Source organism: Protomyctophum parallelum, assembly GCF_964188405.1.
Source record: "Protomyctophum parallelum genome assembly, chromosome: 1".
NCBI classification, from domain to species: Eukaryota; Metazoa; Chordata; class Actinopteri; order Myctophiformes; family Myctophidae; genus Protomyctophum; species Protomyctophum parallelum.
The window spans coordinates 35,217,713-35,233,349 of record NC_139697.1 but is presented as its reverse complement, the minus strand read 5'-3'; the positions used below and the strand labels follow the sequence as shown (position 1 = coordinate 35,233,349).

Here is a 15,637-nt window from a genome sequence, read left to right as displayed (position 1 = left end):
TTTGTCAGTGTTCAAGCTCTTGTTATATTATAGACTATCATGCTGGCCTCTCGCACCTGTCTTCAGTTCAGTTTAGATCACAAATCTTTCAATCTTTTTGAAAGAAAGAAAAAGATATTTAACTAATGTGTCCATTGGAACCGTGCCAAACAATGCAGTCAAAAGTTCATGGGGTCCAATGTAACATTTATATGAAAGTAATAGCAATATTTTGGATCGAAACTTGAATAGTTTTGGACAGTTCCAGAAATTATAACAAAGGACCTGGTCATGACTACATTTAAGGCAGGGTGGATCTAAACCAGGGAACGTAGCCAACTTGGTTCTGGATAGATGAAGCCTCTCTTATTTTAATTAACAGCATGGACAATTTGGCTACATACTGTAGCCTTCATCAGCAATGAAAATGGAAGCAGGTTGCAGAATACGGCAGGTGCCATAATTATAGAATAGAATAATTGAAACATAAGAAAAACATACATAAATAAAACTGGTCATAATATAGTCGGAATATAGTCGGAATAGGTAAGGTAACAGTCAAAGAAAAGACCAACAAAAAAATGCAATAAAGATACAATAACCTAAAATAGAAAACTCCTGTAGATGGCAGTGTTGACATATGAACAACAAAAGTTACAACAAGTGCATTCTTCTTGTTAGTACAGCACATAATTTGATAATAAATGTCATTATCAAAGCTGTGCTGCGAATCTGGTTCATAGCTCCAGTGCAGCTATCACGATGTGTTGTGAGCTTGTAGATCTGGAAAGAATAATTAGCTTTGTATTTACGTTAAACTGTTCTTGAATTTGCTGGGAACCCCTGGTCCTGGAACCTCCCTCACGCACTGCTGTATGTCCCCAGACCCCCCTTTAGAAGCACTGGTGTAGAATAGATAACATGTTGACTACCCTCTAATACACATGGTCAGTGATTGGTCACCACTCACCAGCCACTTCTTTTGACCAGGTGCATACAATTTATTTTATTTTTGTGGGCTCGAGTAGCAAGTTATTCCAATTTCCCAAGGCCGTTTGCCCTCTGGGCTGTGACATCACGTGGATCAACCAATAGGAAGACAGATGGGGTGGGGGCTGTGATGTTTGCGAGTCAATACATCATCAGTAGAGAGCTACTCGAGCCCACACTGTTTCTTCAGGAACAGTATTTTCTTTTTTTTTTTAGATTTTTTTTTTTGCGGCTTACGCCTTTTATTCGTTTTTGAAGGGACAGACAGTAGGCTGACAGGAAACGGGAGAGAGATGGGGGAAGACATGCAGTAAAGGCCGTGTCGGGCTCGGGAGTCGAACCCGCGGCACACTGCGACTGGATTACCAGTCGGGTGCCCAGACGGTTACGCCACCGCCTGGGCCGGAACAGTATTTTCTAGTTATGACTTGCGCAAGCCGGGGGGTGGGGGGGGGGCGTGACCGTGAACCGACTCATTGCAAGACGTGAGCGATTCGATTTACGCTCACGGCAATGAATCAGGGACAAATTAGCCATTGGGCCAGTGGGGCCGTGGCTCAGGGGCCCTTTGGGGAAATTGGACGGTGAGGTACTAGGTTTGACGCCCTGAAAAGGGCTTCTGGGGCCCTTCATTGGCTGTTGATTTTGTTAAATTTATGTTAAAAAGATGACAAAAACACGAAAATGTCTGCTATGGGGGGCGTGCAAATATTACCGGCCCAGGGGCCCTCATGGGAGTTAATCCTTCCCTGCAATGAATCGGCTCTTATGAACGAGTCGCTCGTGACCGACAAATCACTAGTGCAAGTAATGATTTTCATCAGGTGCTACGATGCGTATGTCCCTTAGCAGCATATGAGCATATGACGTGATGAAGATATGTACCAATGCCAGGGTAATAACAGGCATAAGTAATCATTACGTCATATGCTGGCACGGGACATACGAAAGCAGACCGTGTAGTTATGTTTTCCGTCATGCTACGAAGCGTATGTCCCACATTATACCACTAATCAACTCAGAAATTACATATACATACATATAGACATAGACATATGAGCATATGACGTGATGAATATATGTACCAATGCCAGGGTATAATTGGTTATCGATGGTGACGTAACGATGACATGTTTTAGTGTCGGGTGGACAAAAGGTAATGCCCCTATACATGTATGTAATCTGACACCACAGGCATAAGTAATCATTATCATACTTCAAATAGCTAAACCTAATAATTCAATATTGCAAACGTTCTTTCACAGAGAGGCTGAGATTTGAAAGTTTGTAGCGGTCTACAGTACTTACTACTACTTGTGTGCAACAAGCAAGTAGGCACTCGACAGAGTGCGCTTATTATTATATTTAGCCTATATATTTAGCCTATATATTTAGCCTATATATTATTTATACTGTGATCGACTGGGGCTTTCTTCCAGCTAGAAAGCTGCTTTTCATTGGCCCAAAGAACCTTGATGAGGTACATAAGGTACATAAGGTGGTCCCTTATTGGCCAAGCGCTCCCACCAACATGTGATTGGTCATTGGTTAGCCGATTTGCTCGTTTACGTTTGACGCACATTTTCCCTTCAATGTCAATGGCGTTTTGATGTTTAAATTATGTCATATTTAGCGGAATCCTGACGTAATTTATCCGTTCATTGTCAGTGGCAAATATTGAGACGTGTGGGGACAAGATGTAGCGGACATTTGACCTGAATTCCCCTTTCATTGTCAATGGCAAATCTTGAGACGTGTGGGGACAAGTTGTTTATAGAAGGCGCTAGCTCCCCGTAAAAAAGCTGGTGTAGAATGATGTCCCATCTAGAACTCTCCTCTTCCAAGATGTTTTTCCATTTTCCTTGCCATGATTCTCTCTCAAGCAGTGTGAGTGTGTGACCATGGTATCCACTGTCTGAAAGTAGAGTCTCTCTACATGTTGGTGAATGGTGATCCCCTGTTTTCTCCCTTTGCCTGATGGTTGATTCCTTCTGCTCTCTCTCTCTCCAGGTCTTTGATCTTCTGTTCTGATCTGCGGAGAGGTCTGTCCTATATATTCCCCATTTCATTCCCCATTTCATCTCTTCCTTGAAAGCCTTTTCATTGTCCCAAATAACCTGTTTTTGTCATTATTCATTCCTGATGAGACAGAGGAGGAGGTCTTGGGAGGTGCTGAACTGCTGGGTAAGTTCAGAGTGTTCTATGGCTGTTCACATCTGTCTCTCAGAGCCGTATACACACAGAATAACTCTCCCTACTTCCTTCATAGGTGTTACCGATGATACTTATATAAGGCTCTATTCCATTTAGTGTACAGTGGTTCTCAAACTTTTTAATTTCAAGGACCCCCCTAATGGACCCGTAAGTAGGCCCAAGTTCTTTCGAAAATGGCTGGTTCAGAAAAGGTTGAGAACCACTGGTCTAGACTCTAGAGATAGATTCAGCTTCAGACAATCTATGGATGTTGCCAGTGTTCCTGTCCAATCCACCACGAAAGGGAAGCTGCACACAAATCCTTTGTTTATTTACCAGCTGTGCAGCTGCTGGGTTGACCACATGAATCCCAGCGTCCCTGGCCTATTCTGGGGATGTCATAATAGGTAAACACTTTGTGCTCACAGTGCAAGGTATCAGCTTGTAGACTCTCTCTCTCTCTCTCTCTCTCTCTCTCTCTCTCTCTCTCTCTCTCTATATATATATATATATATATATATATATATATATATATAAAATATACTGTACTGTGCTCCTCCCTGGTGTGTGTGTGTGTGTGTGTGTGTGTGTGTGTGTGTGTGTGTGTGTGTGTGTGTGTGTGTGTGTGTGTGTGTGTGTGTGTGTGTGTGTGTGTGTGTGTGTGTGTGTGTGTGTGTGTGTGTGTGTCAGAGAAGGGATTGGTGTGTAGACTGTAAAGGGAGAGAAAAAGGAGGGGGACAAGTCTAGAACCCCATGGGGACCCCAGACATGGAAGTACATACTGTGTGTAGTGTTTAATTTGTTAAGAAAACAAAAGTGTGATATATATTTTTATTTTATATCACACTATATATTTTCTCAAGGCATTCTTTTTAGCTATACCTGTAGATGCTATTTAAAAAAGGCTATCACCCTAAAAAGACAAGAACAATAATGCATTGAAATTTGGAAAGACAAAAGTGTCTTTAAAGGATGCTTTCTGTTTTTTTAATTACATTATGTTTGGAAATTATTCTAATACATTTATTGGGAAAGATCAATGAACACACATTCTCAGTAGCTCAATACTGTTCATAGCTGCTACATGAAAATCAAGGTTAACTTGAACTTTAAATGTCTGCTACACAACATATTTTATGAGACAGTAGCATGGTAGCACCCTTGCAATGCATAACAATAATAACAATTAGACCAATTTCATCCCACAGGGGAAATCTGTTTTCAGCTTCAACCAGCTGAGTGCTGCCCACAGGAGTATAGACAGGCCTAAAAATTCATCTGTCAACAGGTCAAAGGGAGAGGAGGTGATCGCCCCCACCACCCTATTATTATTAATCTGATTATCCCCTTCCCATTTACTTCCTTCCCAACCTGTACATGCCATATATCTCATGCTTAGAGAAGTTTCATATGTTGTTATTGTTTTGTGATTGTTATTATTTTATATCAATTGTTGTCGCTGTTCTGGATTGTTGTTCATGTCATGATTGTATGGGACCTGAATGGAAACAAGACCGCAAGGTCTTTCTTCTGTGAGGTCCTTTTGGACCTTCAGTGGGGAGTGTTGGCTGGGAGGAGGAGTAGGACTAAGGCCCTATACATCCTCTCTGGGGGGGGGGGTTACTACCTGTCAGTGGGGAGTGTTGGCTGATGAATGAATATCAACATCCTAATACATCCTAATACTGGGGGGTCAAATTATGACAGGCAATTCCTGTTGTCAAAATATGACCCCCCCCCCCCCAGTCAAAAAACACTTTGTTTGAAATAGACACTCATGCTTTCCAAGGTGTGATTTGGGGTCCTAAGGATGAATACAAAATTAATATCAACATCTTAAAACCAAAATGTTGAATTGTGGGTTTGAGCTCACATGCCCTTTTGATGTAAATCAAAAGGGGGGGTAACTACCTGTCAGTGGGGAGTGTTGGCTGAGAGGAGGAGTAGGACTAAGGCCCTATACATCCTCTCTGGGGACGTGTACATTGTGCTGTTAGCATTTGTGTGTTGTCTAATAAAATATTAAATCAATCAATACATTCTGTGCATAGTTGTACCACTGTGTTGTTCACCCTAAAGAACATCTTTTCATGTGAAAAACAATGCAGAAAATGAGAGATTATCCAAAAGTACTGTAGCAGAAATCCAATAGCCCACTGTAAAATCACACTCGTCGTGACTCGTGACCCGTGTGAATTAAGTGAGGGGCATCGTACATCATCCATTAATTGTCAAGGGGAATTTAACTTTGTGTTGGACAAAAATAGCCGATTTGCTAGTCCACTGACGTAAATTCTCCATTCATTGTCAATGGGAATTTATTGTTTGTATAAGACAATCTACACTATAGCTGAATATAGGAGCGCCCCTCAGAAAACAGAGGTGAAGACAAAATAATGTTCAGGCAAACTCACGTGAAAGTAGATTAACCATTTATTGCAACAAATGGCATACAGTTAAACTTGGTGTTAAAGGCTTCTCTCTGGGAGATGTTCTCTGAATTTTGTCGAAGCAGCATGCTAAGCAAAATCAGGGAAGGTTTAGCCCCCCATGTATGAGAATACAAGAATAGGCACATTAGTTAATGAGATTAACTTGATTCATCAAGTTTCAACTTGAGTTGAACATACAAACTTTAGAGCTATGCACAGAGAATTTCAGTTCAACATTCAGTTTAAATGTTTGAGCGATTAACGTTGACTGACAGCTGATTACAGATGAGGCGACGAGGCGTGCAAACTCCCATGTCCCTGTATGAACTAACGCTGTGCTTCATAAAGATCACTGGGGGAAATCTGTAGGCTATTTGTGTCATATGCAAAACACCTGTTTGTGTATTCTGTAATTGTTGAAGATCAATCATGATATTTGCACGACAGAAATGGAGACAGTAGTAATTACTGTCTACAGTTTACACTATGCAGACTACACAAACTACTATATTACAGAGATTAAACTTTTTGCAATCACACAGATTTTTTTTTCAATTCTGTACTTTGCTGCTGTGGTTTATTTAAATTGTTGGCACTTTACTATGAAATCCTGCGTCTCACGTCCGTCACACCACCATATCGTCCGTCCATATGGTTGCCAATCCATCATGCCTTGTGATATCACGTGACATCATGGAGACCCATAGATCTCCATATATGGATCTGACCTTGTGACATCACGTGGCATCATGGAGACCCTTAACACATCCTTATGGTCACACCTCATGACATCACGCCTCGTGACGCGTCACGCCACCATATATGGCAATCTCCAAATATATCAAACTAGGGTTTCATGATTCTGAATCAATTGCAAGCATTAGTTTTGCACGAAAAACACTCCTTGGGCAAAAAACGTCCATAACCGTCTTCATAAAAATGAATAGTCTTGAATAAAAGTCTATTCTATTCTTGTCTATTCTATAAATGATTGACACATGATTGATTGATTTAAGTATTTATTTATTAACAGTTTACAGAATGGGTACATTTCACATGAACGCACAACTAAATACAAAGACTGTTACTGTGGATGACACACTGATAAAGCATTACACTTGTTTACAACAGGGTCCACCTTTTTCATTTAGAGACGCCTCAACCCCTTCTATATAAGAAAATCACACCTGTGTGAAATGAGGGGCGCTCTTGTCATCGTACATCAATTTATGTTAGCGGACATTTGACATTGCTACATAAGGTACATAAGGTGGTCCCTTATTGGCCAAGCGCTCCCACCAACATGTGATTGGTCATTGGTTAGCCGATTTGCTCGTTTACGTTTGACGCACATTTTCCCTTCAATGTCAATGGCGTTTTGATGTTTAAATTATGTCATATTTAGCGGAATCCTGACGTAATTTATCCGTTCATTGTCAGTGGCAAATATTGAGACGTGTGGGGACAAGATGTAGCGGACATTTGACCTGAATTCCCCTTTCATTGTCAATGGCAAATCTTGAGACGTGTGGGGACAAGTTGTTTATAGAAGGCGCTAGCTCCCCGTAAAATATCACACCTGTGTGAAGTGAGGGGCGATCTTGCCGTCGTACATTATCCAATAAAAATGAATATACTTCTTCATGAATTAATTTATCAACTTTTGTTATTATCTTTTAACCATGATACAATGTTTAAAAAAACTTATCTTTTCACCATGATCATGTAAGATGACAACTGAATTTATGTGATATATACTGTATATAGGCTATATATATATATATAACCTGACTCCGCCAGATGGGGCAACAGAGAGTACACTGGGTTCCCCCCTCCTGCTCCCATCAGGGAACTCTCAGGCAGACTTGCCTCGAGCTGAAAACAGTCGCACTGTGTTTAGAAACGCCGATTTGCTTGATTTGCTCCACATATGATGTAAATTCTCCATTCATTGTCAATGGCATTTAATATTTGTGTTTCCACAAAATGCTGGTTTGTTCAGACACTATAGACTTAAATTCTCCTTTCATTGTCAATGGCAAATGTGACAAGAATTCAGGACAAAAAAGCTGTATATAGGAGGGCCCTCAAAAACAGGAAATCATGTAAGGAGGTAAAAAGGGAAAAGAAACATAAAGTAAGGGGGAAAGGGGGTGGGGGAGACTATAATAGCTGATTATTGGAGGGTAAAAAAAATCACTTGTGTGAAGTGAGGGGCGTGCTTATCATCGTCATACATCATCATAGATCACATTCCGTGCTCAGCGAATCAAATCGTTTCCGTGGTACACACAAAGCTGGGCATAGGAGGGGCTAGTTATAATAATAGTAACAGTATTATTACTGCATGGTTGTAAGCCCTGCTGAAATAAAAATACAAAATTAATAAAATGAAAACAAGTAACTAGAATAATGCAATTCGCAATTGCAAGTGTGGTTGCCTCTTGTAATAAGACAAAAATGCCGATTTGCTCAGACACTATGACGTAAAACTCTCCATTCATTGTCAATGGGAATTTAATGTTTGTGTAGGACGAAAATAGCCGATTTGCTCAGACACTATGACGTAAAATTCTCCATTCATTGTCAATGGGAATTTAATGTTTGTGTAAGCCGAAAATCTACACTAATATCTGATTATAGGAGGGGCTAGCGCGCCTCAAAAAGATCACACTTGTGTGAAGTGAGGGGCACTCTTATCATCATACATCATCATACACATGATGTCAGAAGTTACTCTTTACAATTGTAATACAATAAACTAACAATAACACCAGTCTTGTTGCCCTGTGGCCAACCACATTAATAAAGTAATTATATATATATATATATATATATATATATATATATATATATATATATATATATATATATATATATATAATGGTGCTGGGACTCTGGTGCAACGCACAGGTCCTGGGCCTGGTGAGAGCAGGAGTGGACCTGGTGAGTCGTAGGAGGGGCCCGGACAGGAGACAACCCACAGAGCCTAGTCCTTCCATGCACCAGAAGTGTACCTCCCAGCCCTGGCAGAGTAGTTCCGGAGTAGTTCCAACGGATTGTGTGGCCCTGGTTTTGCCCTAGTGAGACTGATTGAGGGTAGCTACTGGGACGTAAGTCGGGACTTGATCACCCCGGCTGGGTCGCCTGAGTGAGGGGTATGATGTTGGAAGACCCGAAACCCCGTTGAACCCAGGATACATCACTGAGGATACGTCCCAGGTGCATCCATTCCATGCGATGTATAATAAAACAATAAAGGTTCAAGGTGGTCTTTATAATTCTCGTAATCTGTAATCTTGTTTGGCTCCTCGACATATAATCAGCTTTCGGCCTCTTTCAGAGACTCTTTCACTTGTGTTTTAATGTATCTGGGAGTAGATTTCCCTTCAGCAGCCGCTTTGTTCAGTTCTACAGCCATGATGTCAGAGTGTGGCACATCAAACATTGGATCGAGCAGCAGCTTCTCCATGACAGCCCTGAGACCACGAGCACCAGTGTTTCTTTCCAAAGCCGTCTTTGCAATGGACCTCAAGGCGTCAGGGGTGACAATCAATTCACACTTTTCCATACTGAAGAGGGCCTGGTACTGGGGAACCAGAGCATTACAAGGCTCAGTCAAGATGCGGACCAAGGTATCCTCATCCAGGCTATGAAAGGGCACCACCACAGGCAGACGGCCAACAATCTCTGGGATCATTCCGAAATCTAACAGGTCCCTGGCCTCCACATGCCTCAGAAGATCCTTCTCCACATTCTCCTGCACTGCGTCCAACTCTCCAGCACTGTTGGCCCGCCGGCCCTGACCCATGACAGGTGAAGCGCTGAACCCCATGGAGTGCTGGGACTTTTCATTTTTTCTCCTGCTGATGATCTTGTCCAGTCCGTTAAAGGCCCCAGAAGCTACAAACAGAATGTTTGTAGTGTCTACTTGGACCGTCTCTCCACGCACATTCCTGGAGTTCTGAGGAACACTGACAACAGTGCCTTCCAGGAGTTTCAGCAGTCCCTGTTGGACTCCCTCTCCGCCTACATCCCTCAACTGTTGCATTCCAGGGACTCTGCCGATTTTGTCGATTTCATCTAGAAACACAATACCCTGTTGTGTTTTCTCAACAGAGAAGTTGGCATTTTGGAGAAGTCTTGAAATGACAGATTCTATGTCCTCTCCAACATATCCCGCCTGAGTTAGGGTTGTACAGTCACAGATGGCAAAGGGCACGTCTAGGCATTTGGCAACCGTCTGAGCTATAAGAGTTTTGCCTGACCCAGTGGGCCCCAGCAGTACAATGTTGCTCTTTTCTAATTTAATGTTAGTGGGGTCATGGGAGTCTAGGATCTCGCTCCCTGTCTTCTCCTGTGGGAGCTGTTGTTTGTAACCTATAATGCTGCCATAGGGATTTAGCCCAGCTATCAGCAGCACCTGAGCAAGGGCTCGTTGACTCTCTGTTTCCAGCTGTAGCTCAGCACCATTGGCAGGAAGGTTGTTGTATATGCGCTTGTAGTGATTGTAAACAGCCACCGCCATTACTTTTTTGGCATAAGACTGTCCAATAATATGTTTATCAAGGTAGGCGTAGATCTTTTTCGGCGGAGGAGGTTTCTTTAGCTGGAAGTCAAATTTGGGAGCTTCATTCTCGAAATTCTTCTTTGTCTCTGGCAGCAACACAAACATATGGCTGCATTTCTGACATTTCAGAAAACGAGTTGAGGCCACAAAGGTTTCTAAAAGTATGGAGGCCTCTCCACATTTAGGACAGCGCCACTGGCTGCTACCATTTCTTCCTCGTTTCCCCATCTCACCACCTGATTTCTTACCATCTTTGACTCTTGATGAAAAATATGTAGATGTTTCTGAGAATGATCTCACTGGAACTTTCCTGGTCAGTGGCAATTCAGGTATACGTGGTCTACCTAAATTGGTCAAATTACTGCGCGAAGAGATTAAAAGGAGTCCCACCACTGTTCTAAATGTGCATGACATCCTTATTACTAGAAAGTAATTGGCTGAATCCACAGTATTGTACCATTCTAACTCATCATGAAATTTATTTGATGATGTCACCCAACTCATAATCCCTGTGATTGGCTAATGTCAGCCAGAATTGACAACATCATGAGTTAGAATGTTTAGAAAAGACGAAATTCTGATTGGCTGGGCTGTAGTCTGTGGTTGACCTGTGGCCTATCGTCCATCCATGGTAAGTCTAAGGAGATCTGTGTGGTCAAGGTCAATTTATGTCTGTTGTGCATGTTTAGGGTCATCCATCTAGATTCACATGGGTGTGATTTTTCTTTCTTCTAGATTCTAAAAGAAAGAAAAATCACACCCATGTGAAGTGAGGGGCGCTCTTATCATTATACATCATCTCACGAACAACTGAATTCATGTGGTTGGTTAGCCGATTTGCTCGTCTACATATGACGTAAAGTTTCCCTTCATTGTCAATGGCATTTAATGTTTGTGTTGCCACAAATTTATGTCATATTTGGCGGACATTTGACCCTATTTCTCCTTTCATCGTCAATGGCAAATATTGAGACGTGTGGGGATAAAATTTACATCATATTTGGCGGACATTTGATCTAATTTCTCTCATTGTCAATGGCAAATATTGAGATGTGTGGGATATAGGCCTATGTGTAAATGTATATAGGAAAATCACACCCGTGTGAAGTGAGGGGTGCTCTTATCTTTGCTCAGACACATTCACATTGTGAATGGGAATTTAATGTTTGTGTAAGACGAAAACCTACACTAATAGCTAAATATAAGAGGAGCGCCCTTAAAAAAACGCCATTTTGTCTGTCTGTCCCCAAATATTTACCCAGATATATTATGCATTGTATGTATTGCATTATTCCATGTATTGTCTATTATTGTGCTATCTGTAGTGTATGTGTAACATTTTTGAGGCCCCCAACTATGCACAGCTTTATGTCCGTATGAGCCGTGTTTGTACTTGTAGTACGGAATGTGATGACTTGATTAGTTGAGCACGGAATGTGATACGATGATGTATGATATGAGCGCTCCTCACTTCACACGAGTGTGATTTTTTTTATGTATAGGCCTATGCATTATTTATAAATGGGGCCAAATACATATTATACTTATTATTATTTTCCACAGCATATATATTTATTACCCCCCCCCCCCCCCCCCTTTATTTAGGAAAAGAAATAAATAATTTAACATTCAGGTGCCCACAATGTGCACGTGCCCACTCGACTTTTTATTCAAGTGACAGTCTGCTACCACCATAATCCCCGTCCAACCCACTGTTGAAAATATTACATTGGCAAATACTCTTTATTTATTTTTGTGACAAAAAAAGTGTATTTATTGTGACAGTTGTAAAGTGGAACGCGTGGCATTAAGCATACGGTTCGATGTTTCCTATAGGGCGTATTTGAAGTGAACACTCCCTTATAAATACCCTGCGCCGGAAATGTAACGTCCTCTTCTAGTGATCAAACATGGCGGTGAGTAATAAGTGCAATCATATGAAGACGAGCTACGTGAATTTGCCATTGAAATCTACGATCATCGGCATTATTAAATCACTCTCGCATGTAATGAAGGTGCTATCGTGTGTATGCTGGTACACACAATTGACCCAATGTCGTATTTTGGCCATAACACCATAGGACATTTTGTTAAAATTAACATTAGCGGAGGCTAACTACCCCATAGACAGTTTCTAGTTTATACGTTCTCCCAAGTCGGGAGAAGTAGACTATGTTCTGCCGTGACGGCGATTATATAGTAAAATTAGCATGGCTACTGCGTGGTTAAACTGCCAGTATGTTAATTGATCGTATTGTTGTGTAAATACGGTGTCGGCAGCTAGATAGCAACTAGCAGCAGCGGTGGTGATATGTACGGGCATGTCCGGCAGTAGCAGCATGCACTGATCCGACAGCATGAAACGTTGAGTTGGAGGAGAGCGTTCCATTCATGCAGTCTGGTTGGCATTGTTGAGTTGTTTTGCGTTTTTATCATCTGCTGGGTTATGCTAGCAGTTGACGGGCTTACTAACGTTAGCTGATTAGCATAATATTGTTGCTAACGTGACGTCCCTCCTCAACAAACTAGATATGTCTGTGTCAGTTGACAAGGTGAGATCCCTTGAAGGGGTTGGGGCCTATTTGTGTATTATATAGGCCTTATTGTGGTGTAATTTCCAGCTAGAATGTATGTTTGTGGTGTTCAGTTTGTGACCATAACATTTTTGTACACAGGACCAGGGTGAGAAGAAGGAGAACCCCATGAAGGAGCTTCGCATTCGCAAGCTCTGCCTCAATATCTGTGTTGGGGAGTCTGGAGACAGACTGACCCGTGCTGCTAAGGTGCTGGAGCAGCTCACGGGACAGACCCCTGTCTTCTCAAAGGGTAGGTATTTGAGATTATACTTGTATGGGTCCATTTGTGCCTGTACAACAGTGTATCATTCACAAAGTAGATGTCATCAATTTGATCCTACATATTTTTTTATACTCTTTTCCCCCCCTGCAGCCCGCTACACTGTGCGATCCTTCGGCATCCGTAGAAATGAAAAGATTGCTGTCCATTGTACCGTCCGTGGCGCCAAGGCAGAGGAAATCCTGGAGAAAGGACTCAAGGTGAGGATGCTCTAAATACCTTATCATTTGTCTAGTGCCTATTGCTGTGCACATTGTGGATTTAGAAAACGTAACAGATCTAGTGAGGTTCCGACCATGTAATGCTTAATTGGGTCGTCCACTCACAGTTGACAGTCTTTGTATTGAGTTTGTGCTTAAAATGTACTGTAAATTCTACAAACTGTTAATAAATATTTCAATCAATCAAAAACCATAGACCATTGGGAATGCCCCCTGTGATTTTCAGTAGTTTCCATCCAGTGTAAACACTACACTATAAAGGGATTATAGTGCAGTGTTTACACTGGATGGATTATTCTAGAATATATATATTGTGTGAGATCACAGAATATGGCTAAAGAAGCAGTAATGTGCAGTTGATTAGCCAAAAACGAATAGATTTGAGTATTCTTGTTTAATGCATTTGTTTTCTCTTTTAAAGAGGTGCACATGAGCTACATAGTAGACCTGTGTAGTGTGTACTTAAGCAGACACCTTGGCACACATGGCATAATTCAACCTTTAGCATCATACACCTTTTAATAAACGGACAAGTTTAGATCAATCCACAATAGGCTGTTTATATGGCCTTTGTGTGTTTTTTAATATGACAGTGGCCAAAGTGCCACCTAAGTTGAGGAATGACCAACTGTTGAAACTAGCCACTTGAACCCTGGCATCTCCATACTGGGGTGAACATTTGGCCAATTTTCTTTTAGCAGATATACAAGCTCACAACACCATATGTTTGCTATTTTTTGTAGCAATCTAGTGTCGAGCACAGTATAGAGCCCATGGGAATCCAAGTATGTGGTTTAATTGGGTAGGTTTTACATGCTCGACATGCTGATAAATATAATTCTGCTAGATGCTGTATTAGTTGCATGCACTTGGGATTTCATAGGGTGATAAAGTTGTATTGCTCTTCATCTAGGTGCGTGAGTACGAGTTGAGGAAGAACAACTTCTCCGATACAGGGAATTTTGGCTTCGGCATCCAGGAACACATTGATCTGGGCATCAAGTATGACCCCAGTATTGGTATCTACGGACTGGACTTCTACGTGGTGAGTATCTGGACCTAAATGTCATGGGTTCGTTATAGTTTTGTGATTATGGAAGATTCTGATTTGCCCAGGAACTGTTTGCTAATGAACCTATAATGCAGTCCTTTGTATTATGTTTGGAAAATGCTAATAGTTATGTGGGTGCATCTGACCTGCTTTACTTGCAGATGGATTGGTGGAATCGGTATAAATGAGCCCTTTGTGAGGTCCTTTTAACATACACTATTTGACAAATTTGTTTAGTCACAAAGGACCAACAATGAGCGGTTCAAAGCCGGAATGCCCAAACAAGTTCATGATTGCCTTTCTCTAAATGCTCATTCTTGTGTTTTAGGTCCTTGGCCGGCCTGGTTTCAGCATTGCTGACAAAAAACGGAAAAGGGGCCGCATCGGTTACAAGCACCGTATCCGCAAGGAGGAGTCCATGCGCTGGTTCCAGCAGAAAGTGAGTGTTCTAGGCTATCAATACCAAACTTTAAATGATTTTTACATAACTACATCTACCCTATTATATACTTGATGGGGCACAGTCCGCCTTTTTCACACCCCACCAAATGGATCAAAAAGCTCTGAGCTAGTAGCTTTTTATTGTGTTTGTCAAATTTTCAGAATACGGATGCTACAGTTTTTGTAGTTAAGAGATAGTTACTCTGAAAATGGTGGTATTAAACATCACACATGACTGCCTGTAAATGTAAGTTATGTTTTGGAGGTGTAAATATGCTCTTAATTATAGTAAGGAAATGCAAGTCCTTTTAGGTTCTTGTTCTTTATGTTGCATTTTGGGAACCAAAACATAATCTGTATCAATTTGCATACTATGGTGACAGGCTGACTAATTGGTTTGTAACATCCTGTAGGAGCGTCAATGAGATTCAGAGATTTCTATGTTAAAGACATTTTCAGTTGCACCACTTCCAATGCAATTTTACCACAAACTATTGTCTTGAGCTGATCAGATTTACAATTACATAATTGTGCTAAATGTTAACCCAGCATTCAAAAATAAAACCTTTACATGTTACATGTGCAAACTGAAGTTGTAATTCACTCCTATTTATTTGGAACAATGTATTCATATAAAATTGACAAACTCCCAGATGTCCCAGGAAAACATTTTGATTTTTTTGTTTGTCTTTTTTAGTATGATGGCGTCATCCTTCCCGGCAAGTAAAGGACCACCACCTTTTTGACTGTTGTTTGTAACAAACTAATAAAAGGATAAAAAAAGCCCATGTTTGTGCTGTTGTCTTTCCTGACATTGCTATTTTATATTCAAATATTGCAAACACAAAATCATGAGTGTCAAAAATAGATTAATTGTTTATGCAAAGTATTGTGATCGCTGATT

At 41.1% G+C, this 15,637-nt stretch overlaps 2 protein-coding genes across 2 annotated transcripts; one reads left to right on the top strand and one right to left on the bottom strand.

Annotated features, from left to right (window-relative positions):
* Positions 1 to 8,916: 8,916 nt before the first annotated feature.
* LOC310868928 (ATP-dependent clpX-like chaperone, mitochondrial) lies at positions 8,917 to 10,578 on the bottom strand (the record flags this gene model as incomplete). Its single annotated transcript, XM_083779425.1, has 1 exon — positions 8,917 to 10,578. One exon carries the CDS (start codon positions 10,576 to 10,578, stop codon positions 8,917 to 8,919), a length of 1,662 nt encoding a protein of 553 aa, XP_083635551.1.
* A 1,411-nt stretch (positions 10,579 to 11,989) lies between these two features.
* Positions 11,990 to 15,535, top strand: rpl11 (ribosomal protein L11). Its single transcript, XM_083772186.1, has 6 exons — positions 11,990 to 12,080; positions 12,840 to 12,990; positions 13,114 to 13,220; positions 14,155 to 14,286; positions 14,621 to 14,731; positions 15,431 to 15,535. The coding sequence occupies exons 1-6, from the start codon at positions 12,075 to 12,077 to the stop codon at positions 15,458 to 15,460; spliced, it is 537 nt and encodes a 178-aa protein (XP_083628312.1). The 5' UTR covers positions 11,990 to 12,074; the 3' UTR covers positions 15,461 to 15,535.
* The last annotated feature ends 102 nt before the right edge of the window (positions 15,536 to 15,637 follow it).

What these genes read in the sequence shown, in the direction of transcription:
- rpl11 (XM_083772186.1), top strand. An exon ending in ACGGACTGGACTTCTACGTG is followed by an intron (nt 14,287 to 14,620) that starts GTGAGTATCTGG and finishes CTTGTGTTTTAG; the next exon opens with GTCCTTGGCCGGCCTGGTTT. An exon ending in TGCGCTGGTTCCAGCAGAAA is followed by an intron (nt 14,732 to 15,430) that starts GTGAGTGTTCTA and finishes TGTCTTTTTTAG; the next exon opens with TATGATGGCGTCATCCTTCC.